Raw genomic sequence first — 26,316 nt, forward strand, 5'->3', positions numbered from 1 at the left:
TGGCCCAATAGCGATGGCCACAGTCCACAAATGCAAAGTGCTTCGCCGAGCTGATGGATACATGATTATTTAGATCCAATTTGTTGGAGTGGAGGCCGAGGGCTTCTTGACAAAGTTTGGGATACCAATGTAGGCTGATGGTGTTTCTGACTCTTGGTCCAAGAAAATGGTATCGAGATAAACACCACATTAAATCAACAAAAAAAACACATATATGTACAAGAGATAACAGAAGGAGAACATATATATATATATATAGATAGATGTAAGAGGTATGTTTTGGATAAAAGGACAGAGGTCCAAAAAAGACAACAGAAGAAAGCAGAAGATGAGGGGCGGAAAGGCTTATTGATCTTCCGGGTCCCAATTGAGATCGTCGCCCTGATTGCCTCAGAACAAGGAGTCGAGGTCTAGGTCTGAATGGCGGGTGGAGATGAGGGGTAAGTTTTTAGCGCTGGGAGGGGGGCCAGACAGTTTGTGTGGGTCAATGCAAATAGCGGGGTGGTGGGTGTGGCGATTGAGGAGTGCGTCCGAGTAGCTGCGCTTTGGGGCCGCCTCCGGTCTTGTTGTCGCTTGTCCTTGGTCAGCCAGCTTTGCCCCTTTGCCGCCTACACTGATAAAATTGCTTTGATATTGTCAAAAGAGTGACCGTAGGAAAGAATGAGGTTGGCTTCATCCAGGACCAGGAACGAAAGCCCGGTAAAAAAAAAAAGACAAACCGGTTTTTTGCTATTGCCAGTTTTTCTTGAATCACTGTGGCTCCATGTTGTTTGACCAAGGAGAATTCAAGATAATGAAGTTTCAGATGGGGGTCCAAGATTGAAGCAATCTCTGAGAACTCTTGAATTGTACCCCAATACTTCTCAAAAGCGTTAGCCATGGGAGAGATGATGTTGATTGAGTGATTGTTTTCATAGTGTTCTGGTTTACTCAGGTAACTTTCAATCTTCTTCATACTCAGATAAGACCTGTTTGCGCTCGGTGAATCAGTGCTGGATAAGCTGCCGGCAGCTAAATAAATGAACCGTGGGGGCAAAGCTCTATCAGTCGACTTTCAACGAGTACTTTTACCAAGGGAGACTTCCTACCATCATGAAATACCTCAAGTGCATCTTTGATGGTTTTAAGATGTAGCCATTCTGTTGCAGTTGGGCCGTCAAGATATTCAGGTTTAGTAGCTTGAAGATGCTCGAAGGCCCGTTGGAAATTGAGAGCATCTGAGATCATTGAATAAGTAGAATCCCATCTATCAACGATGTCGCGGGAAGGGATGATGGTTAACGGCAGTCCACAGTTAATAGCGACCTCTTTAAACGATTCCTCGCTCGCATCCGAATATGTGACCAGGCGTACGACCTGTTGGAGATTGGTGATGGCCTCTTGAGATGTCTTGAAAGCATCCTGCGTGATTTGCTTAATCGCCGCCGTCCCGCATCCCATGTGGAAGTAGCCTTCTCCTGGCCGTTAGGTAGAGGGTTTGGTTGATGTTGTGGATCAGGGGCATTTGAGGGTGAGCCGACGCGTGGTGGCAGGCTATCAGCAGCAGTGTTGGTCGGCAGTGTTTTTGGCGGCGTCCAGTTCGCGTTGTTCAAGCCTGGATGTGAGTTTGGCCCATGCCTTCTTATTGGGGATGAGGGGTGGTTCAGTTTTCCTGTGGCTTGTGTTTGGGCCTGCTCTTCCTGCGCTTGCTGAATCAGAGGGGCTTGTTGGGATGGAGGTTGAGGCTGTCGGCGAGGGTCAAGTGTTGGATGGCTTGTTTTGAGGGGGAGGGGATCCTGGCGAGGGCCGCGGTGCATAAGATATTACTGGAATATACATATCCATACATAGCAACATTGGTGTCAAAGGGACATGGCGGTGGCGCTGCAATGCCCCCGACAGGGCAAATTCTAAGGTCAATTTCAGCTTGCAGTAGCGCACATTGGATGTCAACCAGAATGGCCAGAAGATCCAAGCTGTAGCTAATGCCTTGCAGGTGAAAAATACATACAAAGGTGGCGTGGGCCGTGGCGGTGGCGTTGCCGTGAACATGCAAGCGGAGTCCAGGCTAGTCCAGGGCAAGGCTTGAGGAGAGCTTGCTGGTCCATGGCGTATAAAAGGGGGTGTGATCTTGTGTTTGGCTAATCCCCCAGGCGTCCTCTGCCGCTGTACTTCCAGCGTGCGGTTCGTCCTCACCCCCTCCGCTGTTGCACTTGCGCAGTTTGAGGGGCTAAACTCGTTGGCCCCCCTTTGCATAATGCCTTCAATGTGGCGCGCTGGGGGTCATCCTCTCACTGTTTTTTAACCCTGCTAGACAGGGATGGACAGTGGGCCACGGTGCATCAGCTTGCTGATGTTAGGTGGCTTGTTGCAGGTTGTTTTAAAATTTTGATTTTTTTTTTAATTTTGGCATTTGTAGAGGGAAAACCCTTCATTTTTTTCCTGAAAGTTGTAGAGGGGAAACCCTTGATTTTTTTTGTGATTTTTGGAGATTTGTAGGGGAAACCCTTGAAGTTTTGTTTTGTGATTCAGAGACTTTAATAAACTTGGATAATGATGAGAAAATTTTAAAGATTAATTGAGGAAGGCCTTTTGCCAATTAAAATCTCCCAATGTAGCAGCCCCATTTAATCAGTCACAAACTATTGCCTCATTTTTTGTGTTTCTGCCATTATATCTCAACCAGGAATGTTGATTATTCCATGATATTGGTACCAAAATGTCCATCCATCTGCAAAGAGTATTTTGGTGTAGCTTTCATGGATTGGAATCCCAAAACCAAGCGGCTAAAGTCTGATTAGTTTCAAAATATTGCCTAATTGGGTATTTTTTGGTTTTTCTGCCACTGTATCTGAACCAGGGCTAGCATTTATTTCATGATATTGATACCATTATAATAATAGATGTTGAGAGAGTAACTTGGGCCAGCTCTTGACCATGAAAATCCCAAAATGTGGCCGCTACAGTCTCATGAGTCTCAAAATATCACCAAATTGGGCTTTTATTTCTGTTTCTGCCGCTATATCTCAACCGGGAAGGTGATTATGTCATGATATTGGGACCAGAATATTCATCCATTTCCAAAGATTATTTTGTTATAGCTTTCATGTATGGAAATGCCCAAAAGGAGCTGCTATAGTCTCATTGGTCTCAAAATATTGCCTAATTGGGTAATTTTTGATGTTTCTGCCACTGTATCTCAACCTGCAATAATACCATTATGATGAGACATGTTGAGAAATTAATTTTAGTCAGCTGTTTACCATGAAAACCTCAAAATGTGGCAGCTACAGTCTCATGAGTCTCAAAATATCACCAAATTGGGCTTTTCTTTCTGTTTCTGCCACCATATCTCAACCGGGAATGGTGATCATTTCATGATATTGGGACCAGAATATTCATCCATTTCCAAAAATTATTTTGGTATAGCTTTCATGTATGGAAATGCCCAAAAGGAGCTGCTATAGTCTGATTAGTCTCAAAATATTGCCAAATTGGGTATTGTTTGGTGTTTCTGCCACTGTATCTGAACTGGGGCTAACATTTATTTGATGATATTGATACCATTATGATAAGACATGTTGAGGTCTTAATTTGGGTCAGCTCTTGCCCATTAAAAACCCAAAATGTGGCAGCTACATTCTCATGACTCTCAAAATATCACCAGATTGGGGTTTTCTTTGTGTTTCTGCCACTATATCTCAACCGGGAATGGTGATTATGTCATGATATTGGGACCAGAATATTCATCTATTCCCTATGATTATTGTGTTATGAAAATTCCCAAAAGGAGCTGCTATAGTCTGATTAGTCTCAAAATATTGCCTAATTGGGTATTTCTTGGTGTTTCTGCCACTGTATCTCAACCCGCAATGGGAATGATTTCATGATATTGATATCATTATGATAAGAGATTTTGATAGATTAATTTGGGTCAGCTCTTGCCCATGAAAAACCCAAAATGTAGCAGCTACAGTCTCATGGGTCTCAAAGAATCACCAAATTAGGTTTTTCTTTGTGTTTCTGCCACTATATCTCAACCAGGAATGGTGATCATTTCATGATATTGGTACGAGAATATTGAGACATTTCCAAAGATTATTTGGGTATAGATTTCATGGATTTAAATCCCGAAAAAGGAGCTGCTGTAGTCTAATTAGTCTCAAAATATTGCCTAATTGGGTATTTTATGGTGTTTCTGCCACTGTATCTGAACCAGGGCTAACATTTATTTCATGATATTGATACCATTGTGATAAGACATGTTGAGGGATTAATTTGGGTCAGCTCTTGACCATGAAAATCTCAAAATGAGGCAGCTACAGTCTCATGGGTCTCAGAATATCACCAAATTGGGCTTTTCTTTCTGTTTCTGCCACCATGTCTCAACCGGGAATGGTGATTATTTCATGATATTGGTACCAGAATATTCATCTATTTCCAAATATTATTTTGGTATAGCTTTCATGTATGGAAATGCCCAAAAGGAGCTGCTATAGTCTTATTGGTCTCAAAATCCAAGTTTATTAAATCCACAGAATCACAGAAGGCAAGATCTTGGGTTTTGCCTATTTTCATTAGCAAAAGACATATTAAAAGTTGAAAATGATCCCCAAATACCCCGGAGGGCACCTTGGATTGACCCTCCAGCTTGTGCTGCAGCAACAAGCAAAAGTGGGCCGGTCAAAATGGAAATCAAGGGGGGCCTAATCAAATGATTATCACGCTCCAGGGAGGGGGTAGGACAAAACCAGATCCCCTGGGGGGAAACACCCCTCCTCCCCCCTCTTTAAATAGCCACTGATCCACCAACCCATTCGAACAATTGGAATACACAACCGCATGACACCCAACACCACACCCCCTCCCTACACCTTGTTGCCGACCACTACAGGCTTCACCCAACCTCTTTGGTTCCAACTTGTCAAACTTTGGACCCTTCTCCTAATCCGCACATGATGCTGATGTCAATTGTCAACTGCTTGCAGCATTCATTCTCAGATGGAAGGGACTCATTGGCACTAGAAGATGAGTTACAGAATTTGTTGCACAAAGTATCCGCGGGGGCGGATATCCTGTACATTAGGGGCATGTTGACTTGGTCGCAGGCAACGGAGGTATCAGTGGCAGCAGAGATGCAACAGATGGGGCCGGTGATCTGGGAGCTGCGTGAGCAGCAAGGCTGGACTTAGAGATGGCAAAGGGGTACTTGTTGCCGGGTACCCGGTACCCGTTGGCAGGTACCCGTTTGGCCCTACAGGTACCCGCCGGCGGGTGCGGGTGTCCAGAATTCTGGTGGGAAGGACGGCGGGTACCTGGACGGGTACCCGCCGGTCAGCCGGTCATCAAAGAGGATACCTCTCAATGAGCGGCTGAACCGGTCATCGAAGCGGATAAAAGCTCTTGATGACCGTTCAGCCGGTCATTGAAGAGCCTACAACCTCTTGATGACCGGCTGACCGGTCATTGAAAGGGATACAACCTCTTGATGGCCGGCTGACCGGTCATCGAAAGGGATACAACCTCTCGATGGCCGGCTGACCGGTCATTGAAGAGGATAAAAGCTCTTGATGACCGTTCAGCCAATCATTGAAGAGCCTACAACCCCTCAATGACCGGTTGGCCGGTCATCAAGGAGGCTACACTCTTGATGACCGTTCGGCTGGTCATTGAGGAGGCTACACTCTTGATGACCGGCTGACCGGTCATTGAAGAGGCTACACTCTTGATGACCGGCTGACCGGTCATCGAAGAGGCTACACTCTTGATGACCGGCTGACCAGTCATCGGAGAGGCTACACTCTGGATGACCGGCTGACCGGTCATCAAAAGGGATACAACCCCTCGATGACCGGCTGATGGGTCATCAAAAGGGATACAACCCCTCAATGACCGGCTGACCGGTCATCAATTAAAGGGATACAACCTCTCAAGGACCGGCTGACTGGTCATCGAAAGGGATACAACCTCTCGATGACCGGCTGACCGGTCATCAAAAAGGATAAAGGCTCTCAATGACCGATCAGCCAGCCATTGAGGAGGATAAAACCTCTCAATGACCGGTCAGCCGGTCATTGAAGGCGCTACAACCTCTTGATGACCGGTCAGCCGGCCATCAAAGGTGATACCCGTGTTGGAATCAGAGGTTTCTGATAGGACGCGGTACACAATTTGTGGCTCGCCTACTGTGACGTCACGAGTCTCGAGTGCTCATACTTCATTTCTGAAGCTGTTGACCGTCCCCTCTTGACCTCCGTTGACCGCTACTCGATCCCCTTTTCCTCATCTCAACAAACTTCTATCTCCGCGGCGCATCATCATCATCATCAATCATTGTCGTCTCCGCAGAACACTCGTCCAGGTCCTTGGTCTAGGCAGGCTTTATCTAGGTTCTTATTCCATTCCTTTCTCTTTCTTTGTTGACCATCGTTGTATCATCAAAAGCCTGATCATTGTTATCTTCTTAGCTCAAGTCCTAGTGTGTGTGTTGGATCTGGTTTTAGCATTTCTCTCTCATCCCATTCCTAGTTCCTGTTTTATTCTAAGTAAAAAACCATTTCCACTTTGTACTTATTTCTATTTTTATTCTTACTGAAATCAAGTTTTATTCTAGTCTAAACTTATCACATTATCAGTACGGTGTGCTCTAAAGAACAGGAACGAACCACATAATGTCGGACGTTGATGTCAAGGACAAATCGAGCCGTTCTTCAATTGGAAAACTCGATGACCTCAACTTTCCAATGTGGTCAATAAGGATGAGAACCTACCTCAAGAGCAAGGATGTCTGGGAGGTTTTTACGGGAGAAGGTACCACTGCCCCAAGCAAGAAGAAGATTAAAACAACGGCAAATATTTTAATCAGTCATCTTACTGAAATCACTCTTCAGGCCGTTGTGACGATTGATAATGAAGACAAACCTGAAGAAATTTGGAATGCCATTATCGATTGCTATGCTTCTTCTTCAATCAACAATAAAGCTTGCATCTGGTTAAAGTTCATGCAATACGAATATGGCGGTAATCCAAAGGACTATCTTCTTGACTGTCAAAAGATGATACGCGAATTTGCTGTTGTTCAGCTCGGAATCCCTGACGATATCATCTCGATTTCAGTCCTTGCAAAATTAACCAGAGAATATTGGAACGTGGTCGATAAACTCATAATGAACGAATCAATCATCTTCTTTCCTAGCCGCACCCTTCAAAAACTTCAAGAACTCGTTTACATGAAGGAAACTCGTGCCGTCGCATCTACCTCAAAGACTGAAGACAAAGCCAAAAAAGACACTGCTTCAGCTTATAAATTTGAAGCCGGCGATAAGTCTAAAAGGCCAAAACCAGCTCATCCCTGCTCTGCTGGTAAACATAATCCACTTGCTTTTCATCCGGCCTGGCGATGTTTTAAACTCAGTGCTACCAAACGTGATGCGTTGCGACCTGCCGATCCTGAAGCACATGTAGCCTCAGCTGAAGACGAAATTGTCAACGAGGAAATTTCTACTGAGGACGACTTTGACATCGTTGAAGCAGTCGCCTTCGTGATCAGTTCTTCAAACGGTGGCACCACACCAGTTCTCGATTCCGGGGCATCACATCACATGGTCAACGACTTATCCATGTTCAATAAAACCAAGGATGTCAAGATCAACATCTATACTGGAAATCAAAACCAGCGAGTTACTGCAGTGGCGGTTGGCGAAGTTATCATCTTCGATGACTCCGGAGCTCGTGTTAGACTCAACAACGTACTGTATGCTCCAAGTATTCATTGACCTTTAATATTGATGAATCGTCTATTTAGTAAGATCACTTCTCTCTCTAAAAATTCCAACAACTTTAAAGTCAACTTCAACAAGAAGTTTAGTTTGTCTGGCAAGATCAACAACAATATCTTAGAACTCTCAAACACCTTTGAAATTAAGAATCCTATTTCCTCCTATCACTCAGCGCCTAACTCAGCGTCTAAGTCTGTTGATTGTCACGCAAGATTCGGCCATCCCAGCTTTCCTTATCTTAAACGAATCGTACCCAATTGTGAGGAGATCAATTGCAAAACATGTATGATGTGCAAGGGGGTAAAAAGGCCTTTCAAAGGAAAGTTTGCCTCGACTAATGAAGTCCTGGAAGCCATTCATTTGGATCTAGTCAGACCCTTCCAGACTCGCTCAGTCGGAGGAGCCCAGTATTTCCTAACAATTGTTGACCAACATTCGGGATTTAAGTGCATAAAGCTTCTTAAGCATAAATCCAAGACTTTAACAAAGTTTGAAGAATTCGTCACTTGGGCGGAAAACCAAACGGGTCATTCTATCAAAAGGATAATCTCAGATAACGGCGGAGAGTTTAGAAATATCTTCTTCAAAGACTTTTTCCGGAATCGTGGCATAACTCAGCAGTTTGCTCCTGCGTACACACCTGAGAATAACGGGATGGCTGAGCGTTCAAACCGTGCCATTCTGGACAAATCTCGATGCCTATTTGCCCAGGCAAATTTGTCACCTCGTTATTGGGCAGAGGCTGTTGTTACGGCTACCGATCTTTGCAACCTGCTACCCTCAAGTACACGGAATTTCTCTGTACCGTACGAAGTCTTCTTCAAGAAGAAATTTGACATTTTAAAACTTCGTCCTTTTGGCTGTATGGCCTACCTGTTGATCCCTAATGCCATGCGTACGAATAAGCTTCTTCCAAGATCGGAAAAGGCGATATTTTTAGGCTACGCAAACAATTTCTCTACCTATTGATTCATCAGAGTTGAATCAAAATCTCTGTGCACTAGTCGAAATGTGACATTCAATGAATCTGTCTTTCCTTCTTTGTCAAATGAAACTCTGGATGAATCCAGCTTTTATTTCAATCCGTTCGAAGTTATTCCGGAGCAAGAGGAAGATGAAAATCCAAACTTTCAGTCATTTCCGAATCAAGAACACCTTATTGAAGAAGACGCTGATACGTCCTGTGCCCCAAATGAAATCATTGGAGACGTTTCCCTTGACAATGTACTGTCTCATTGTCGGAGGGGGGTACCAGAGAATTTCAACGCCAAAACTTCGTCCGACAATGACACTCTCTCGTATGATCAAGTAATGGAACGTGCTGATAAGGAGAAATGGACATTAGCGCTTTACAAAGAGAAAAATAACATGGAAAGCTATGATGTCTGGGATATAATCGATGAAACTTGCAACGATAAACCTTTGAATTGTACCTGGGTCTTCAAAATTAAACCCAAGTCCGCCAATCAAGCCGAGGAATACAAGGCTAGGCTTTGTGTCCAAGGTTTCAAAGAGATCTTTGGTAAAGACTACCGCTTTACTTTTGCTCCAACGGGAAAATTAGTATCCCTTTGCCTCCTCATCACATTTGCTCTCCAAAATAATCTCCAATTTCATCAAATCGATGTGAAATGCGCTTTTCTGAACGCTCCAATAAGAGAACGCATAACTCTTAATCCTCCTCAGGGATTCGACGTACCATCGGGGAAAGTCTTGCTCTTGAAGAAAGCTCTTTATGGCTTGAAACAAGCGCCTAAAGAGTGGCATTTAACCTTGTCTTCCTGGCTTTTATCTGTCGGATTCAATCGTAGTTACGCCGAACCGTGTGTTTTCTGGTCGTCGAACACTTGGCTCTACGTCCATGTCGATGATATTGCGATTTTTAGCTCAGAACCTGATGTTTTCAAGAATTTGATTCGTAAACGGTTCAAGATCAAAGATCTTGGAAGCGCAATGCACCTATTGGGAATGAGAGTCAATCAGACTCCAGATTCTGTTCACCTGACGCAAACTCACTACATTGATGAGACAATCACTAAATACGGTTGTAACTCTTACATTCCTCTAGCAACTCCCATGAAGCCTAACTCGCATTTAGTCAAGGCTTCTCAAGCTGAAATCAAAGAATTAAATAAGCTTAATGTTTGATATCGCGGACTAGTCGGTGCCCTAAACTATTTAAGTGTCACAACTCGACCCGACTTCACTTTTACTGTCGGTTGTCTCTTGCAATTTCTCAAAACTCCAGGCATTCATCATTGGAACGCCGCGATTCATTGCTTGTGTTACTTGAAAGGATCCAAGGATTTTGGCATTACCCTTTGAAAAACCCCGGCTAATCAATCAGATTTCATATCGTACGTAGATGCTAGTTGGGCTGGCTGTCCAATAACTAGTAAATCAACAACTGGCTATCTAATTCTGTGGAACGACAATTTAATCTCCTGGCGATCCAAGAAACAATCCACCACGTTGCTCTTATCTACCAAAGCGGAGTACATAGCCATCACAGAAGTAACCAAAGAACTTCTTTGGCTTAAGATGGTTTCAGACTCTGCGCTAAAGATTCAAATCGGCCTTCCCTTCAAAATTTTCGAAGATAATCAAGGAGCCATTATGCTTGTGAATAACAAAGCAAATCATTCAGCCTTCAAGACTAAACACATGAACCTGCGATTTCATTTTGTCCGCGCCGAGATTATAGCAGAAACTATCACTTTAGTCTTCAAGAGAACTCATCTTATGCTAGCCGATTTTCTCACAAAATCCATTGGCCGAGCCTCTATCTTTAAGGTCTTGCGGGTGCTTCGCGCTGGTATGCTCCCTCCCTGACGGGCTTGGTGCACGGGGGTGTGTTGGAATCAGAGGTTTCTGATAGGAAGCGGTACACGATTTGTGGCTTGCCTACTTTGACGTCACGAGTCTCGGGTGCTCATACTTCATTTCTGAAGCTGTTGACCGTCCCCTCTTGACCTCCGTTGACCGCTACTCAATTCCCTTTTCCTCATCTCAACAAACTCCTATCTCCGCGGCGCATCATCATCATCATCAATCATCGTCGTCTCTGCAGAACACTCGTCCAGGTCCTTGGTCTAGGCAGGCTTTATCTAGGTTCTTATTCCATTCCTTTCTCTTTCTTTGTTGACCATCGTTGTATCATCAAAAGCCTGATCATTGTTATCTTCTTAGCTCAAGTCCTAGTGTGTGTGTTGGATCTGGTTTTAGCATTTCTCTCTCATCCCATTCCTAGTTCCTGTTTTATTCTAAGTAAAAAACCATTTCCACTTTGTACTTATTTCTATTTTTATTCTTACTGAAATCATATTTTATTCTAGTCTAAACTTATCAACCCGGGTACCTGTGCCTGGCACCCGGGTACCTCCCCCTCTGCACCCGGGTACCTCCCATGGCAGGTGCCGGGTGCGGGTGCGGGTGTGAGGAATTTGTGAAAAAACAGGGGGGTACCCGCACCCGCCACAGGTACCCGGGTGCCATATGCCATCTCTAGCTGGACTGCTAGATCAGCAGCCACACTTTCCGTGCGGCAACAGTCTTGAACAGGCGGCCGTCGCAGCAGGCGCAACAATTTTCACCAATATCTCCAGCAAAGAGGCCAACCAAGCCATGCTTGCAACAGTCGCCTGCTTGGACGTGTCCTACGTGCTGATGCACATCCGCGGAAACCCTCTGAAGCTGGTTGAGATGGCTTGCTACCAAGACGGGAACGTTGTGACCGGCTTCCAAAGAGACCTTGCGCAGAAAATACAAAAAGCATTATGTGGAGGCATCAAGCGCAGGAACCTAATCATTGAACCCGGCTTTGGCTTTGCCAAGGACCTTGAGTGCAACTACCAGTTGCTCCACTTGCTTGATACGCTCCAATGCGCCTTTCCAATCAACACGAGGACTCCATTTTGCACGGATTCTGCTTCTCATTGACCTTGCAAATAATTCCTGACCCAACCCTTTGCTCTCCCCAATTCTACCCCAAAGACTCCCCTCCTCTGTCCCAACAATTGAGACATCAATTCCACAACTTTGCTTCCTGAACCATGCCTTCTTTTTCACATTCTTGTCTTCTTGTGAAGAAAAATGACAGAATGTACATCTTTTTTTTTATCTTCCAATTTACAAAATAACAATTCAGTATTGTTATATTAATGTCATTTTAATTATCATCTTTTTCCAACTCTCAAAGATTATTTGTTGTCATTTATGGTTTTACCTTCTCACCACTTTTCTCCTCAACACAATATGGGACTTTGATAAGACCTCATTGAGTGTTAAATAAAATCTAGACAATTATATACTTGATTGTACCTATTGATCAGAGTTTATCAAATACATGTGGAATCACAGAATCCAAGATCAAGAGTCAATCCGTTGAAATTTGTAAAACATTCCTAATCAAGTAAGGGTTGCCACATGTGAAAAAATCACATGCATACACAACCAACACTGCAAAGGAAAAAAAATGACCAAGAGGAATACTGATTCTTCTATGTTGTGAGCCTGAGTCTCTATAGTGACAACAGGACACAAGAAATGGGGGGGCAATAGTTGGATTTCTTGGGATAAAGAAACTACAACTATAAGAGAAAAAGAGAAAGAGAGAGAGAAACCAAGCAGGATAAGGAAAAAGAGAAGTACTAGGTTATTCTAGTGGGAATGCACGTCCACTGGCAATGCTACTCTTCAGAAGAGTGCTGCTAATCTGTGCTAGAAGTGCTACAGCTCCCTCTCAGGAGGGTATCTGGATTAGATAAGTTTAATCCAGCCACAATTTTTTAGCTTCCTTCTGGATAGTCAAGGTTCTTAAAGGGAAACCTGAGGGACAGCCCTGTAGCCTAGATTTGAGGCAAAGGCCAAGTGATAATAAGGGACAGCCCTGTGATCAAGATAGAGGCAAAGGCCTGTAGATTTGGAGGGACAGCCCTGTGATCAAGAAGGAGGCAAAACCAGAAGAAAGAGCAGATCAAGCAAGACACAGAGTTGTACCTCTGAGATAAACAAGGTTCAGTGAAAGAGGTTACTTACTGTCAATATCCTAGGCGCCTGTGACGGTAGGTATACTGGGAGTATAGTAGGCTCTTTGGTGGTGATCCTGGAGTTATCTGGGTGGTGGTTCTGGTGTGCTGAAGTCTGTGCATCCTCCAGCTGCATGGGGGATCCTGACTTCGAAAGTTTTCAAGTTTGGCTGACATAATCACACATTTACATGTGGTTGGAGCGCTCTGTTGCGCCTACCAGGCGCTGCTGCGCCTGCACGTCACAAACAAGGAACTCTATGAAGGAGTTGAGCTGTTGGAAAGTGGCCAGTGGACACTAGGGTTTAAATTCCATGAGAAAACAGAATCTGAAGTCAAAACAAGGTTAAACCTTAAGCATGAAAAGATATAAGAGATTTGAGGTAGAAATAATGATAAAGGCAGACTTTAGGTCAGCTGCGCTGACTCTAAGGCTGACATACGTAGCTGACCTGCAAACAATTACATCTTATCTGGTGTTCATCTTCAACCCCACTCCTTTTCACCCAGGCACACTTTTCTCAAGATGGGGGGGAGGGGGGAGGGGGAGCTGATCAGTAAATCTTGATTTTATTTGAAATGAGAGAGATAGATAGAGGTGTTGGCAATACTTGAATGCCTTCTGCAGCGGCAAAACCGCCTTGGCCTCTAGTATTGCCTAATTGGGTATTTTTTGGTGTTTCTGCCACTGTATCTCAACCCGCAATGCAAATGATTTCATGATATTTATACCATTATGATAAGATATGTTGAGGGATTACTTTGGGTCAGCTCTTGACCATGAAAATCTCAAAATGTGGCAGCTCCAGTCTCATGAGTCTCAAAATATTACCAAATTGGGCTTTTCTTTCTGTTTCTGCCACCATATCTCAACTGGGAATGGTGATTATTTCATGATATTGGTACCAGAAAATACATCCATTTCCAAAGATTTTTTTGGTATAGCTTTCATGTATGGAAATGCCCAAAAGGAGCTGCTATAGTCAGATTAGTCTCAAAATATTGCCTAATTGGGTAATTTTTGATGTTTCTGCCACTGTATCTCAACCTGAAATGCAAATGATTTCATGATATTGATACCATTATAATATGAAATTTTGAGAGATCCATTCGGGTCAGCTCTTGACCATGAAAATCCCAAAATGTGGCAGCTACAGTCTCATGAGTCTCAAAATATCACCAAATTGGGCGTGTCATTCTGTTTCTGCCACCATATCTCAACCAGGAATGGTGATTACTTCATGATATTTGCATTGCGGGTTGAGATACAGTGGCAGAAACACCAAAAAATACCCAATTAGGCAATATTTTGAGACTAATCAGACTATAGCAGCTCCTTTTGGGCATTTCTATACATGAAAGCTATACCAAAAGAATCTTTGGAAATGGATGAATATCCTGGTACCAATATCATGAAATTGGGGGGTATCAAGAAACCAGTCAATTAGCCAAAAATGAAATTTTTCACCAGTGGATCCCAGAATGGGATAGAAGAAGGACCAGCATGTTTTAAAAATGATGGGGTTTTTCAAACCAGTCAATTACATAATGGTGGATTTGGTCATATTTGATACCCCCTATTATCACCATTCCCGGTTGAGATATGGTGGCAGAAACAGAAAGAAAAGCCCAATTTGGTGATATTTTGAGACTCATGAGACTGTAGTTGCCACATTTTGGGATTTTCATGGTCAAGAGCTGACCCAAAGTGATCTCTCAAAATATCTTATTACAATGGTATCAATATCATGACATCATTTGCACTGCAGGTTGAGATACAGGGGCAGAAACACCAAAAAATACCCAATGAGGCAATTGTTTGAGACCAATCAGACTATAGCAGCTTCTTTTGGGCATTTCCATACATGAAAGCTATACCAAAATAATATTTGGAAATGGATGAATATTTTGGTACCAATATCATGAAATAATCACCATTCCCAGTTGAGATATGGTGGCAGAAACATAAAGAAAAGCCCAATTTGGTGATATTTTGAGACTCATGAGACTGTAACTGCCACATTTTGGGATTTTCATGGTCAAGAGCTGACTCAAATTACTCTCTCAACATCTCTTATCATAATGGTATCAATATCATGAAATAAATGTTAGCCCTGGTTCAGATACAGTGGCAGAAACACCAAAACATACCCAATTAGGCAATATTTCAAAACTAATCAGACTTTAGCCGCTTGGTTTTGGGATTTTAATCCATGAAAGCTACACCAAAATAATCTTTGAAAATGGATGAACATTCTGGTACCAATTTCATGGAATAATCAACATTCCTGGTTGAGATATAATGGCAGAAACACAAAAAATGAGGCAATAGTTCCTGACTGATTAAATGGGGCTGCTACATTGGGAGATTTTCATTGGCAAAAAGCCTTCCAAAATTAATCTTTCAAATTTTCTCATAATCATGGTCCCAATATCATGAATTCATCCCCATTGCTAGTTGAGAGATAGTTGTAGAAACACAGCAAAACCAACCAATTAGGCAATATTTCACACTGATCAGACTCTAACTGCAACATTTTGGGACTTTAATAGACCAAAAATTTCTCAAATTATTGTTCAGATATTGTTGATCCTCATGGTACCAATATCATGAAATAAATCTTAGCCCTGGTTGAGACACAATGGCAGAAGCACAAAATACACTGCCTGATAATTTTGGGGGATAGTTTCAAACCAACCAGACTCAATCAATCTCTTTAGATTCAAAAAATGTTGAACCTCAGATTCTGAGATAACATCATTTGAACCATTGAATATATTGGGGAAACACCTCCCATTAGTCTTTGATTGAACAACAGAAGCAAAAAACACCTTACTCAAATCTGGTACAAACGTTAAATCAATCTCAGGCCTAGCAGAAATTTAGGATATTGGATATGATGAGTCATATCCCACTTTCTTAAATCCACAGAATTCTAGACCTGTAGATCTAAGTTTTGGGGTGTTTCCTTTTCACAAAATGGGGCAAAAAATGCCCCATTATTCTCACTTGGCACGTTGAATATCCCCAAAGGCCCGAAGGCCCTATGGATGACCCTCCAGCTGTGCCGGAGCAACGAGCAAAAGAGGGCCGGTTGGTAAACTGTCCAGGGAGGGCCTAACCAAGCAGTTAGGGTGCGGACGAAACCGAATCCCCTGCGGATCAATCAATCCCAAATCCCTCCTTATATACCCGCAGGCACCATCTCACCGGCCCGCTTACCCAGACCACGGTCACGTACGCTATCGTAACCGCCTTGGTGGTGCCTCTACCCTTGACGCACCACTTCACACGCCACACCCACTCCACACAACGGGCCGTTGTCGCCACGGGGCACAATAGCTCATCCCAGGCCCAACATCATGCCGCCCATTGCCCCAGCATGACAAGCACACAGGCCCATCCCGCTCACGACTGAACCTGGCCTACCCCTTCCAACGTTTGTCTGTATTGCGCTGCAAGCTGAAATCTTCGTACTCATGCCAGCTACGAAGCACTCTACCGAGAGCTCCATGAAACTCGTCGCCGTCAGGGTCTACTGATTGATTGGTCGAGAAGACAGAACACCTCTAATGCTAATGGTAAGTCTAGACACCACCAGTCCACCCAAAAAAATGCAAAATCAACCCCGTCAAGTCCGACTCATGACCCATCAATCCTAGCTATAAAAACCTTCCGACTGAGCGCACCAACCCATTTCTTAGCTGCCCCCACCCCCAATTGCAACCCACATTACCTTGAGCCTATGCTGATCTTCAAACTTTTTTTTGCCCTGTTCTAAGCATTTTTGGATTGACTAGGTCGTCACCATCAACCATATCCTTATTACCTCCGCGTTCAACAAGCCGTCTCCTCCTGGGATCAGCAAGCCGACCGACTGGCCCAATAATGCTGATGTGCTCCGCACGACCGTATAGCTCAGCAGGACAACCCAGTCTGACCTCCCTGCTTGCTAGACTTTACATATCCTGTATCAAGGATGGCCCTGACTTCAGCAAGCCCCCCGCGTCTGTTGAAACACTCCAGCTGACCGCCGAGTCGCAGCGGGCCGCCCACATGATCCTGCGTCTCAACGACCAGGTCGTTGCCGCCTTTGTCACCAGCCACCTGCAGCCGGCCATTGTCCGGCAGGCCGTTGCTGCCAGTAAAGATCCCGACATTGCTCATTGCTTAGGTTACCCGGCAGTCCTAGGCCACAGTTTCAGCGTGGGAGGGGCCTCTTTACGCCACGCGCTCGGAATGAGCGTTAAGGATATTTGCACACTCAGTTGATGGACGTCAAGCTGCTACAAGCTTTACATCAGGCCTTACGCGCCGGGCGATCTGCGGCGCACAAGAGCATCCTAACAACCGTCGGGAAAGAGGCCGTAGAGTTGATTGAGAATGTAGACGGAATTCCTGAAAAGTTGTTGTTTCTGCACAGTTTTTTTGAGGAGTTTGGGGGGTTCACACGCGGCTCAGGCTCCTCCAAAACCCTGACTTGATGGGTTTACGCCTGAACCCCTCTTCTCCATTGTTGCAAGAAACTCTCCGTATCATTTCTCTCAACCTGGTCGAGGCAAGGAGGGAGACCTGCGCCTCAACGACCAGGTCGTTGCCGCCTTTGTCACCAGCCACCTGCAGCCCGCCATTGTCTGGCAGGCCGTTGCTGCCAGTAAAGATCCCAACATTGCTCATTGCTTCGCCGTTGTTGGCCGCATCAGAAGCTCCATCCTTCTCAATGCCATGAATGAGATCATTAACACCCTCGATGTCTCCACCAATACCCCGCCCCCTTCCCCCAGTCCACGCCCACCCTCTCTACCTATCCGAACTACACCCTTGACGGGAGGACACCAGGCCCCCCTCTCCTCTAAACCTCCCATACTATCACCACCACCAAGTCTCCATCCAAAAACCCCTCATCCTCCGAAATTCTGCAGTGACACGCTGGCAGACTGGCCTTATACACAATCTTGTCCAATCAATCCTCAGTGGTATACTTGATGTTGGCGGGGCACCTGAAGCCTGCTTGTCATTTTTTATGTTGCTGATGATTTTTCCTATTTGATCATCAAGATAATTGGCTGCATTGGAGGATGAGCCACATAACTACATATTGAAGGCTTACACGGACTTGACAAAGTAAGCACCCAGGTTGTGATTCCTTCTACTAATCAATCTTGCTCAACTCCAACATCACTTATTAACTCTGTTGTTCCCAGTCAACTAAAAATGTCTTCCTAAGATATTTTTCCCCTTTTTCAAACATGCAGGTTAAGGCAGCAGATTTAGACAGGATTTGGAAGATATTGGGTAAAGATCCAAGGCATCATACCATCAAACTAATTATCAGCAATGAGGAAGATGAAATGGATGCTCATGTGGATGATGAGCATACAGAAGGAACATGGTTTCCTGTTGATATGGAAAATGGAATTGGCATTCCCTGGAGCTATGACTGGCATAACAGATATTTGTCATTTTTTCTTCCTCTTTTTTCTGTTGCCTCCTATCAATGAGGCTTCTCTGCAATGTTGTTAATGGTGATTGTATTATATTCTTACCTTGATGGCATACATCTAAGGCCGCGTTTGTTAGCATGATAAATATAGCATAATCATAAAAACACACTATAATTACATATTGTAAAACACATTTTTTTAGGCTAATATTTTGTAAGTCAACTTTCATAAACCTGAACAGTTGATTTCCAAAAGATTAGCCAAAATAATAATGTTTTACATATAATAAATGTTGTGTGTTTTTAATATCACAGCATATTTATCACGCTAACAAACGCGGCCTAAAATTTATTTTTCAAAGGATTGTGCCATGGTCAACTAAACATGACTACTGCTTCCAATCCAATCTTCACAAAAGGACATGAAATACAAGCAAATCAATAAATAAAATGCTAAATGAGGACTGTTTTCCACCACCACCTGCAAGAGAAAGCCACCCTGTCTGGGGCTATGTCATCAGCAAGCCCAGGTCCATTGGTTCACTCAACTCTTACTGGATTGATTGCCCGCTAGCAGCAACATTGAGCCCAAGAGATGGGGGATTGAGGACCTTAAGAGCCTGAGGCACCATTGAAGGGGGTTTGGTGCGCGCAGTGCAATGATTTCACTGTTGGCACAACTGTAGAAGAGATGGACCAGCTGAACCTTGGGCTGTCAGCCAGGGGGTTGATGGCTGGAATTTCATCCCTGCAGCGGTGTAGCCGCTTTGAACTCTAGTATAATTAAAGCCATTAAATTTGAACAAAATTGATGTAATTGAGACTGATTGGTTTTTTTTTTTTTTTTTTTGGAAAGTAGATTTCAACACTTCTGCAAGGTTCAAGTGACAATACTTCATGCCTCCCCATTCCTCCTCCCCCCTCCCCCTCCCTGCCTGACTTAACAGACTATTGTTTCTCTGGAACAATTCATATGAGTATGTGAAAATGACCTATTTGATCTGGCAACAAAATGAAGCTTTTACTATGGTCAAAAACTAAGACAGGGGGAAATCAAGAGAAAGAGAGATGATAGAAGGGTTATGATGTTGCAGGAAGGAAAAAAATTAAAGAGAAATTTCAAAAAAAAAAAAAAAAAAAAGATCAATCTTATTTGATCAATATATGCCATATTGATCAATATATGCCTTCCCAAATTCATCCATGTTTGTAGTGTGTATACAAGTCCAAAATCAAGCAGCTTACGGCGGACGGTTTCAATTTCAATAAGTGGAAGAGGGATTTCTCCCGTGTACTCCTCCGAACACTCAGTCATGCTGGGTTCTTCAATAACAGGGACAATTACAGGAAACTGTGGGCCCAGGAGGAAACCTGCCTCCTTTATCTCATTCAGATTACGGTACACAATGAATTATTGTTGCTGGTTGACAGGTACACAAAAGGAACCAAGGCATTTGATGCGGTTCAAGCTTGCTTTCAAGGGACAATTCGATATCGACAAATGGAACTTATCAATAAACTTCTCAAATTTCGGATCACAGGACCAACGACAGACTTGTCTCAGGTACAAGGACTCTTCAACAAAGTCTTTGAGGTTTTGTCAGATCTTAAGAACGTTCAAGCGGGCTTGTCTCCTCTCATCAAGAGTCTATTCCTTCAAGCGATTGCACCGGCTCCATCGACCATGTCCCGTTCTCAACTCTTCCAAGACATTTCTCTGCAACTTGGAGATAAGAAAGACGTTACAGCCCGCAACATCCAAACAATCATTACATCGGCTTACGGCAAGAGTAATTGGTTCAATTCAAATCCAAGCGTATCTATCTTTTGATTGTACCAGTCTCCAACTGGCCCAGGAATTCCCAATGGCCAAAAAAGTGTCTGGCCATCTAATCAACAACATACAACTCGTTTGGCTCCAAGGAATGCGTTCCAGCCACCTCCTTGACAACATCAAGGGAATCAACTTGTAAGCCCCCCTCCTATGTTGGACTTACAAGATGCCATCAGACAATACAAGCCTGTCACAGACTTGTATATAGCCCGTTCCCCTTCCTTCCTTGGCTCAGCAGAGAACTGACATGCAGTCTCTCTGAGCCAGGTAAGCTTTCTTCCCTTGTCTCTCTTTGCTTTCATTTCTTCTTCCTCTCAGGCAGAGAACTGACATGCAGTCTCTCTGAGCCAGTTGCAATCCAAAAGACCCCCAGTTTGGACCTAGAAGCTTCTTCTCTGTGCCTGTGCCACCGCTCATCCGCCATCACTCCAGTGAAGGGATCACAACCCTTACACTTTTTTTTCTACTCCCAAACTCCTTCCTTTTTTTTCTTTCACCAACTGCCTGCCTGATAACTCATCCGCCCGCCCAAAAACGCCCGTTCTGCCCGTCCGCCCGTCCGCCCAAAAACAACTGTTATACTTGATTACCACTGCCGGAACCTGTTTTTCTTTTCTCTTATCTTCTTGCCAATCTCCGACCCCCTACACGCAGGATCCAGCAAGAAATGTGGCGAGGACCCTGGAAAAAATTGACTGGCGGCCACAAGGCCCGCATCAGACATTTGGAAGGGGTTGTACGGATATTATTGGCTCAAATAGAGCCTGATGAACACTTTGCCTTGGCATACAAATTGGGTCCAATCTCTGATGCTACTTCTTGGACCGGATCATTCCGGTACTCACTCAAACAAGGCCTTGAACCACTTGTTTCTGAAGGGACAAAGTGGCTTCTGAGATCTGAAGCGTGTCACTCAGTCCACATTACGGCACCTTGCAGCCCTAACAAACCTATTCCTCTCTCCACATCCACCAATCCAACACTAAGCACACCTTGCCCCAAAAAAACCCCTATAATTGCCATCCACAAACGCCCCATCCACCGACCTGCCTCTCTGCCACCAACAAGCAGTTCAGCCATATCCTCCGCCTGCCCACCTTGCTCAATCTCATCACCCGCATATGCAACCTTGACTGCGCCCTCTGCCAGAAGTCCCCGACAATCTCCTCTACACACTCCTACTCGCTTGCCAGCCTGTCTGCCCTCCGCAACCCACTCAGCTTGAGCGACCAGATTGGCGCCTTTAATTAACCCATTGGCTCCGTCCTCCCCCTTGGCTGGTGCATCTCTACCCCTCTTCAACACCAACAACTCCCCCAACTCACCCAAAGCCTTGTTTCCGATATCTCTGACCCCCGCCAGGTTGCCAGTGCCTTCGCCAAGTGAGTCAACATCACCCTTGGCCACTACACCACCCCTGCATCCTTCCTCTCCTGAAAAAAACCCGCCATGATCGCCGTCATTCTCCGCCGCACCACATGTGCCATGCTCTTCTCCCCCGACCCAATCCAGCTCTTTGAAGCCACCTCTGCCGAGCTGCTGCCGCTGCTCGAAATACATGTCTGGATCCCAATCCTACTCACCCTACACCTCTGTCTTTGCTTCCATGTTGCTGGTTGGCTGCCCTGCCTGCTCAACTTCAGACACTCTCTACCCTGCAACCTCCCCAACAACAGATCATTCCCGCTTCACCTCCCAACCAGCCCTTCCTCACCCTCCACTGGTACCCCCAATCATCCAGGCCCTCCCTCACTCAATGCCAGCTCCACTGACCTCCCCGCGTGTCCCGGCCAGCTTTCCGAGCCCGTCTGCAACATCAACCACCACCTCTCCCTTGTCCAGCCCAGCTTCTCTTACACAAAACCTACCAGTCTCAATCATCAAGGACCCGGAAGATTTCTGCTATGGTAGCAAGGAAGAATACCACAAGTCCATGGCTGAAGCTCTTGAGGTGTTCAACAACAAACAAGAACGACTACTTAGCTTATGGCGCCCGGCCTTCCCAGCAAACTCCCTCAATCCATTCGCCCCTGAATGTCCCTCTTGGTCTATCACCTCCTCATTGCCGCCCTCCTTCCTGGCCCTCCACTCATCACTCATTTGTTTTGCTTTCACTTGCTCACCTTTCCATATCCCAGTTTGTTTAAATTTGGTCTTCCTTTTTCTCTTTTATAGGAGGGGAGACTGTAAGCCCCCCTCCTGTGTTGGACTTACAAGATGTCATCAGACAATACAAGCCTGTCACAGACTTTTACATAGCCTTTTCCCCTTCCTTCCTTGGCTCAGCAGAGAACTGACATGCAGTCTCTCTGAGCCAGGTAAGCTCTCTTCCCTTGTCTCTCTTTGCTTTCATTTCTTCTTCCTCTCGGGCAGAGAACTGACATGCAGTCTCTCTGAGCAAGTTGCAATCCAAAAGACCCCCAGTTTGGACCTAGAAGCTTCTTCTCTGTGCCTGTGCCACCGCTCATCCGCCATCACTCCAGTGAAGGGATCACAACCCTTACACAACCTCTGGCCCGAAACAAGAATGTGGGGAGGCCAGGAAACCCCACCGTTGAAGACATCTCAGCTGCTATCAACAACATTCAACGAGGCAATCATGGCCCAAACGACCCAAGGATTTTTGACGGCAAACCCTGCTCCTACTGTGGGGTATTGAGCCACTGGAGGTCGTCATGCCCGACCCTCCGCAGTGATGCCAAACTGCCGCCGTCCAACACCCCAATCAACAATCGCCCCGCTTCCGGTTATGCCCGTCAGGCCACACCCCCAAACAACCCTCCTACCCGCTTGGATCAGAATGTTGTGGTTCGTTTGGCCGTGGGAGCAGATGCGACGGGTGCCGCCGGTGAAGGCACGGTTTTGGATTCTGGGGCGACCCATCATGTGAGCGGATCTTTCCATTTATTCTCTAATCTTCGTCCTCTCTGGACGGCGTTGAAACTGAACCTTGTCTCGTCTACGGGTTCTATGATGGCTACACACAGTGGTCACCTGCGGATAACCAATGGGGATGGTACCCTAACCATCCCAAAGGTTCTGTTCAGCCCGGAAACGACCGGAACTCTTCTTAGTCTTGGCCAAATGATTGACTCGGGATTCCGCCCATTTTTCCTCCCTAATCAAGACATAGTCCTCACTTCTTCTTTTGCTTCCATCACGGCTTGATATCAAAACCAATCGTGGATTATCTCTCCAAATTCATTCCATTTTCTTCAACCTTTGGCTTTGCAAGTTTCTACACGCTCTCAATCACGATTAACTCCGCCTTCTTATGACTGGCACTGTCGCCTAGGCCACGTATCCAACCCAATAGTGAAAGATTTTCTACGCCGTTTCATTCCATAATTTGACTTAAAACATTGGCAACCTTTCATCTGCAAGACTTGCAAGCGGACAAAAAGTGAACGGCTACAATCATCCCTCCCAGAAATCATACCCCCCGAAAACCGTCTTGATCTCCTTGTTACAGATGTGATGGGTCCTTTCGACCCTGATATCTCAGGATATTGGTTCCTTCTCACTATCCGGGATCACGCCACGACTTATTCTTTTGTGTACCCGATGAAGTCTTGTGATGAGGTGGAAGAGTGCTTGTACCGCTACCAAAAGGAGGATTTGATCATCATAGTCTGGATTCATGTAGATGACGGGATAGTTTTTGGGAATCAACAAGCTGATCTTGATCTATTCCGGCAAAAGATGGAAAAAAGTTTGAGTGTCAAGTGGGACTCAAAGCCAGATGAACTAGTTGGTATCCGTCTCAAATACAAACACGACTCAATTCATCTCAGTCAACACCTACTCATTGATCAACTTGTCGAAAAATTCAAGACAGAAGTCAATCCAAACCTTGTACCTACTCATACACCGTTAACGGGTGATAACCTGACGACTTCTTGGGGAGAGCCGGTCTCAGCGACTCTGTACCAATCTCTCATAGGATCTGTCAATTACCTAGCCTTGGGTACTTGGCCAGACATAAGCTTTGCAGTTAACTACTTGGCGCGATTCAGAAATAATCCAAACAAGACTCACTGGGAGGCGCTATCACGCCTTGTTCAATACATCAACACAACTAGATCAAAACAACTCAGACTCTCTCCGTCCGGCAACAAGCTGATCACATGGGTGGATGCAAATTGGTGTGGTGAATTTCAACGGTCCACTTCTGGGTTCGTCATTACCATGTTTGGGAGCCCAATTGCATGGGGCTCACACCGGCAGAAGGTTCTGGCGACATTGACTTGCGCAGCTGAATTCATATCTCTCGGTTCTTTGGTGGATTTCTTACTTTTTCTCATTCCAATTCTCCAGTCCCTCGATGTGCATCTGAGCTTATCAATCAAATGTGATAACCAAGCGGCGGTACTGATATCCAACAACAATGCTTCAAAAGGTCGAATGAAAAGCCATGAACAAAAATTTTTCTTTGTGAACGACGCAGTCAGGGAACATAAAATCAATCTAGAATGGGTTTTGACAACTTCCAACATTGCCGACTTTCTCACCAAGCCGGTCAAAGCAACATTACACCCCAGCGCAATGGCAAAATATCCACTTAGTTTTCTTCTTCAATTTTAGTCCTGTTACTTTGTTTTCATTTTGATTATCACATGTCTCTGTCTATCTAAAAAAAAAATTTATCCTCAAATCCTCCTTGTTTTTTTTAAGTTGTTTTTTCAGTCCATGATTCATGTACTTGATGGTGTGGAGTTTGAGGGGGGGTGTTGAGATGTGGGGTGGGAAAACTCTACATTTGGAATATGGAGTATCCAAGAGGCGGGCAGGGTGGAGCAATGCACAACCAGGCATTACCAACTACAACAAAACTAATTCCAAAAAGGCCTTTTATGCATGTAGCACTTCAAGTATGATGTGCAATATCTTCAGGAAGTTCAACCAACCAAATTAACAATGTTTGCAGGATGGTATCATGAGAGAGGTCAGGGGTCAATGTTTTTCCTTTTTTGACAAAAAGTAGATTTGGAGGCTTTTGATAACATCAATAGTTGAAGTAAAAAAAAAAAAGAATACAACTTTGAGACCCCTCAGCCACCCTGGATTACTCCTAAAACTTGCATTGTCTTTTTTTCATGAAGAATTGAATGGTGTACGTAGAAATTTATGAATGTTATCAGGCAAAAAAAAAAAAAGATTCCTGTGGCTTGAAACTAACACAGGGGGAAGGAGAGAGATTATAGAAGAGTATTAAGGAGACATGGAACACAGACAAAGGTATCAAGAGGAATAAAAAAAAAATGATCAATATACGCTATGTTGATCAATATGCAAAATTGCAAAATTCATCCATCTTGGTAGTGAGAAAACTTGAATCAAAGGAGGAGAGGCAAATTTGACGGGAAATAGTACAGACGGTTTTGAGCTGCGTGTCGTGAAACAGGCCAATGGAAACTCTCTGGGAGGAAAAAAATTGATAACGGGGGGTTGACGACGACCGTTGAGTTGGTTTCAACGGAAGTGAATGCGGTTGCCTGCACTCAAACTTTGCTTTTCATCAGAATGTTGCCCCATGATTTGGGTCAGAGAGGAGAGGGACTCACACTCTCTCTTCCCTTCCACGGCGTTCAATAATACTAATCTGGAAACTTGAAGCTTTTTGAGCCGCTTGGCGTGCGTGGTCTGCCCCAGGCCGGCTTTGGTGCAATTTTGTCTTCCTCCTCTTCTTTGGGTTTGATCTCAACTTCCCCATCATCTTCAGCCTCATCCAGCGACTCTTCCCCTTTTGTGTCTTTCTCCTTTCCCTTGGATCCGGAGGGGCCAGCCACCGGTGCTATCTTTGCAAAGGTTCTCTTCGCAGGGGAGTGGGTTGGAGTGGTAGTTGGGGAAGCTAAGTCTTCCAAACCAGGCTTCTATCTGTAGCTTACAAATAATCAGCTCCCATTGACCCCAAATTCTGCAGTTACGTACATCTTTCTTCCTTTGCCATGAACCCCCGGTTTTCTGGCAAAGTCAAACCGCTCGCTTGGCTTGGTTGGTGCCCGCTTGTAATACTGCAATCGTTTACCTGAAAAACATTTCAGTCAGGCAGGTGTGATCTTAAATAATTAAGGGCTCCTTACTAAGATGATAGCCATTTTATTTTCTATGTTGAAGTCTACAAGCACGCCAGCAATCTTGCACTCCCTCCCAATGACGTAAAGGGAGTGGGTTTTGATGAAGTTTTTTGACCCAGGAATGATGTACTTCACCTTGAACGTTTTGTGGCAGCTCTCCTGAGTGCAAATGTTTAG

At 44.7% G+C, this 26,316-nt stretch overlaps 4 protein-coding genes across 4 annotated transcripts; 2 read left to right on the forward strand and 2 right to left on the reverse strand.

The window, feature by feature from the left end:
• Positions 1-390: 390 nt before the first annotated feature.
• PtA15_4A675 (uncharacterized protein) lies at positions 391-1,440 on the reverse strand (the record flags this gene model as incomplete). The annotated part of the gene is made up of 3 exons (XM_053168583.1): positions 391-625; positions 720-1,011; positions 1,089-1,440. The coding sequence occupies 3 exons, from the start codon at positions 1,438-1,440 to the stop codon at positions 391-393; spliced, it is 879 nt and encodes a 292-aa protein (XP_053019778.1).
• A 9,941-nt stretch (positions 1,441-11,381) lies between these two features.
• Positions 11,382-11,696, forward strand: PtA15_4A676 (uncharacterized protein; the record flags this gene model as incomplete). The annotated part of the gene is made up of 1 exon (XM_053168584.1): positions 11,382-11,696. The coding sequence occupies one exon, from the start codon at positions 11,382-11,384 to the stop codon at positions 11,694-11,696; it is 315 nt and encodes a 104-aa protein (XP_053019779.1).
• Positions 11,697-16,581: 4,885 nt separating this feature from the next.
• On the reverse strand, positions 16,582-16,952 carry PtA15_4A677 (uncharacterized protein; the record flags this gene model as incomplete). The annotated part of the gene is made up of 2 exons (XM_053168585.1): positions 16,582-16,676; positions 16,817-16,952. The coding sequence occupies 2 exons, from the start codon at positions 16,950-16,952 to the stop codon at positions 16,582-16,584; spliced, it is 231 nt and encodes a 76-aa protein (XP_053019780.1).
• Positions 16,953-21,511: 4,559 nt separating this feature from the next.
• Positions 21,512-21,834, forward strand: PtA15_4A678 (uncharacterized protein; the record flags this gene model as incomplete). The annotated part of the gene is made up of 2 exons (XM_053168586.1): positions 21,512-21,622; positions 21,706-21,834. The coding sequence occupies 2 exons, from the start codon at positions 21,512-21,514 to the stop codon at positions 21,832-21,834; spliced, it is 240 nt and encodes a 79-aa protein (XP_053019781.1).
• Between the last annotated feature and the right edge of the window lie 4,482 nt (positions 21,835-26,316).

The sequence above is a fragment of the Puccinia triticina genome, chromosome 4A (assembly GCF_026914185.1).
Source record: "Puccinia triticina chromosome 4A, complete sequence".
NCBI lineage: Eukaryota > Fungi > Basidiomycota > Pucciniomycetes > Pucciniales > Pucciniaceae > Puccinia > Puccinia triticina.